Source organism: Medicago sativa, chromosome 3 (genome assembly GCF_051527215.1).
Source record: "Medicago sativa cultivar Bolivia chromosome 3, Bolivia_mono, whole genome shotgun sequence".
Lineage (NCBI taxonomy): Eukaryota > Viridiplantae > Streptophyta > Magnoliopsida > Fabales > Fabaceae > Medicago > Medicago sativa.
The window spans coordinates 44,004,366-44,008,930 of record NC_140751.1 but is presented as its reverse complement, the minus strand read 5'-3'; the positions used below and the strand labels follow the sequence as shown (position 1 = coordinate 44,008,930).

General features: G+C 34.9%; 1 protein-coding gene across 1 annotated transcript; it reads left to right on the top strand.

Moving 5' to 3' along the window:
- The first annotated feature begins 2,092 nt into the window (after positions 1-2,092).
- LOC146937594 (uncharacterized) lies at positions 2,093-3,754 on the top strand. The gene is made up of 3 exons (XM_085749469.1): positions 2,093-2,096; positions 2,317-2,753; positions 3,134-3,754. Exons 1-3 carry the CDS (start codon positions 2,093-2,095, stop codon positions 3,488-3,490), a joined length of 798 nt encoding a protein of 265 aa, XP_085605595.1. The 3' UTR covers positions 3,491-3,754.
- Positions 3,755-4,565: the final 811 nt, after the last annotated feature.

Below are 4,565 nucleotides of genomic sequence, written 5' to 3'. Positions count from 1 at the left end.
GCACTGGTCAGAGTCTGATAGTAGCAGATAAAATCAAACATAAAGATAAAGAGAGAGAGAGAGAGAGAGAGAGAGAGAGAGAGAGAGAGAGAGAGAGAAAGAGAGAGACAGAGAGAGGGGGGAGGGCAGACACAAGAAATTATACTGTTTCCTCCTACAATCGAGGAGTAGTTTAGTCCCCTTGCACTTCCAAGGGATTTTGCACTATAATCACAACTTATTACAAATGCTCAAGGACACAACCAAGAGCCTTCTTGTGCTCAAGCACAAAAGCAAGAGACTTATAATGCTTAATCACAACTGAAGTAGACGTCTGAAAGCATACAAATAAAATATTTGTTCTTACACTTAATATACAATTAGAGGTGTAAACAATTACAAACAGAACAGACTCTATGAACTTAGAATTTCTAAGATATGAAATTAGTAAGGAATTCTTAAGTGTTCTATGCATTTTTGAATTTGACAGAGTAAGGGCACAGTTAAAACAGCAGAGTCTTGTTGTCATTCTTCAAGTCTTCAACTCCTTATATAGACAATGATTTGAGAGACGTTGTAGAGGTGCCAGCGCTTTAAGATTCGTTGAGAAGCTTCAAATCAAGGACGTTGGGATATTTCCTGATATGGATAATGCCATTGAATAGACATTTTAAATTCCTTTGCTGCAACTGGAGTTATCTATTAATTCTCTTTCTCCTTGAATTTCTTTGTATGTACGTGGTCAAAAGAAGACAAAATGTACTATCAAAGATTGATAGAGATAACTACAAAAGAAGAAAAATCTAACGTGGCTTCTGGAACCCTTAGAGTCTTATGTTCTTCAGAGTCTGATGGTCTTTAGAGTCTGATGAAGATCTTCAGCTTCTGAGTGACTTCCTTCTTCTGATCCAAAGTGTTAACTTATGTTTGACCTTTCTTCAAATCTTCTACCAAGTCTTCTAGCTTCTCTTGCACTTCTGATTTCTCTTATACATGTTCAGACCTTATTAAATTTTAATATGTGGTCCTGCATGCTTGAATATATATTAGCATATCCAATTGTTTTTCAATACTTTGTTATCATCAAAACTCTATAGGAATTATACAAAGACAATTTTGTTCCAATAGTACACTCCATACCATTCCCACAACTGTTTCCCCTTTTAGTAATAGGGTTTGCCGCCTGCCTCTCCCAGTGTGCTCTAGAGGCCTCATGGTGTCCTTGCCTCATGGTCTGCTTGCACGTGGGGGCCTTTTAACCCAACATTGATTCATTGTATTATTTCAAATTTTAAACTACCACATTGAACTTAAACCTAATAAAACAACATTTATAATAATACCATGCATATATAAGATCACAAACTACCCAAAATTTCTATAATGTATCCAACCCTATACACTAATATTTCCACCAAATTTTGAAAGAAATAACATACAAAATAAAAAATGTGAAAATAAGGGATTAGGAGTACTTACTTGTAATATTCTTGATAAATTGCTTGACTTTTCAGAAAGAAATTGGATGAATGTAGTTGATTTGAGGGAGTTTGAAGGGAATTGTGTGTGTTATTTTGAGTTTGTGTAAAAGTGGAGGATGTTGTTGCTGTTCTGGAATAAATAGAACACATCGACAATTAATTGTCATTGTTCATTTAGTGAGCGACAATTAACTGCCAGTGGAGACAAGCGGCAATTAACTCCTACTGAGGTCATTTTGGTATTTTTAAGGTGTTAGAAAGCAATTTTTAAAGTGAAAAAAGAATTTTTAATAGTTTTTAGGCCCCTAATATTTAGAGCTCTAATTCACCCTAATAATGACATGCAATTTTAAGTTTTGATATTAAAATTGAAATTTTGAATAAATGGATTTACAGGATGGAATATGTAGTCATTTTTAATTTGTGTGTGTGGCTATATAATTTAATGTTTATTAATTAATTAATAATTTTGTGTTTCTTGTCAATTAGGCCAAGAAGCTTGGAAGGGAGCCATTTATAAATGAGCTCCACAAGAAAACAGATGCATACAGTTCTGGTCCGTATGTAGACGATCGCTCTAGGAGATGCCAGGTAATTGTTACATAAGTATATTTTACTCCCTCCATTTCACAATGAGTGTCATTTAAGATTTTGACACATAGATTAAGGAAAGGAATGAAATAATTAATAGACATAACAATTTTACTAAACTACCCTTCCCTTATTAGAGAAAGACAAACTTAAAATTGCATTAAAAATTGTGAGAGATAAAAGTTGGAGTATTTATTAAGTGTAAAGTTGGAAAAATAAATTAGAGTTGCATTGAAAATGTAAAGTGACGTTCATTTTGAAACAGATGATAGGAAGCTAGCAGATGCGCTCTCCCGTTGTTGTTCAGTTGATGAGGCTAGCGCCATCAACTTAGAAGCCAACTGCCGCAAGGGCATTGCTGCAACTCATAGCCTCACCTTGACTGATGGAAAGGGATCTTCTAGGCAGCCCGTGCTCACTCCTGAAATGCGAGAAATGTCACATAAATTGACTCAAGAGCAATTCGTGCTTCAAATGGCCAGTCAACAGACACTTGTGCAACGTTTGCTGCAAAAACATCAAAATTACTTTGATGAGCAGTTGACACAATTTAGACAAAAGCAAGGCTGGCCTATGAATGAGCAACATGGTAATGCCCAAAATGTGAGAGCACCTGTCTTCAATGATAGTGATGACCTCCAAAAGAAAACATATGCATACAGTTCTTGTTCGTATGTCGATGATCGCTCTAGGAGATGCCAGGTAATTGTTACATAAATATATTTAACTTCCTCCATTTCACAATGAGTGTCGTTTAAGGTTTTGACACATAGATTAAGGAATGGAATAAAATAATTAATAGACATAACATTTTTACTAAACTACCCTTCCTTTATTAGAGAAAGACAAACTTAAAATTGCATTAAAAATTGTGAGAGAGAAAAGTTGGAGTATTTATTGAGGGTAAAGTTGGAAAATAAATTAAAGTTGCATTGAAAATGTAAAGTGACAATCATTTTGAAAAAAAAAATTCTCTAAAATGACACTCATTATGAAACGGAGGGAGTAATTAATTTCAATTATTTTATAATTTTTAATTAATTTTTATTTGTCTTTAACTATTTTGTTATTATTTATTGCAGGAAGAATATGATTGGAAGCTAGCAGATGCGCTCTCCCGTGGTTGTTCAGTTGATGAGGCTAGCGCCATCAACTTAGAAGCCAACTACCGCAAGGGCATTGCTGCAACTCCTAGCCTCACCTTGAATTATGGAGAGGGATCTTCAAGGCAGTCCGAGCTCACTCCTGAAATGCAGGAAATGACACAAAAATTGACTCAGGAGCAATTTGTGCTTCAAATGGCCAGCCAACAGACGCTTGTGCAACGATTGCTGCAAAAACATAAAAATTACTTTGATGAGCAGTTGACACAATTTAGACAAAAGCAAGGCTGGCCTACGAATGAGCAGCATGGTAATGCCAACACCTGCCTTCAATGATAATGATGACCCATATGATGTGTTCGGTGAAGAGGATGATGTCGAGACCAACGAGGAGGAGTGATGATGATGGTGGTTATTGTGTGTTTTAATTATTGTCTTTTGATTAATGGTTTGTAAAATTTTGGGAAGTTGTTATGCTTCCTGGCACAATTTTTATTTGCTTCTTTCATGATGCATTGTTTGTAATATTACTTAAGTCAAATCTTAATTTCATACCTATTAGACTTTTTTTTTAATAAATGCCTATTAGACTTAATATTGTATGTGTGGTGTTACTTTAATTATATGCCTATTAATTATATTTAATATTTTTATTATTTTAAATAAATTTTATTGATTAAAATGATTTTAGAAACGATTAATTATATTTCAAAAAACAATTAAAAAACATTTTTTTATTATTTTAAATAAATTTTGTTAATTAAAATGATTTTTAAAACAATTAATTAATTATTGAAAAATCAATTTTAGAAAATAAAACCTTTTTAAAAAAAAAATTAATGTCCTGTTTCACAGGGTTTTAACCCCTCGCAAAACCCCTCGCTTTTGTCAACATGCAGATTTGATCTTGCGTGAGTACAACGGTGTGTTAGAAAACAGTGTGCAGAAAAAGCAAATGCATCAGGTAGAAGGACAGGGGTTAAAACAGGGCTTTTGACAGGGAAAAAACGACGGCATTTGATAGGGCCCAACCTCTCGTTTTTTTGTTTGCGACGAGTGTTTTCCCAGGAATCCACCCCTAGCAAAATCCCTGGCAAACGTCCTTTTCACATGGGTTTTTGCTCTTTTCCCAGGGAATCTGCCCCTGACAAACTGCATTGTTTCTTGTTGTTGTGAAAGTGACTCAAAATTGGAGTTTGGAGGCCAAAATTGATGTTTGCTGGAAGTGGAAATCGGTGGCCGATTTGAGAAATCGGGGCCCGATTTTGGCTGCAGGTTGGAGCAGTTTGGTGCTGGAAAAATCGGCGCCCGATTTGGTAAAATCGGGGCCCGATTTTGCGTGCAGGTTTTTTTCGAAAATGTATTTTTGGGCCAGATTTGTTACAATTTTATGGGAGTTACTTTTACTATA

Coding starts and splice junctions, on each gene's coding strand:
- LOC146937594 (XM_085749469.1), top strand. Junction 2,754..3,133: donor ATCGCTCTAGGAGATGCCAG/GTAATTGTTACA, acceptor TATTTATTGCAG/GAAGAATATGATTGGAAGCT.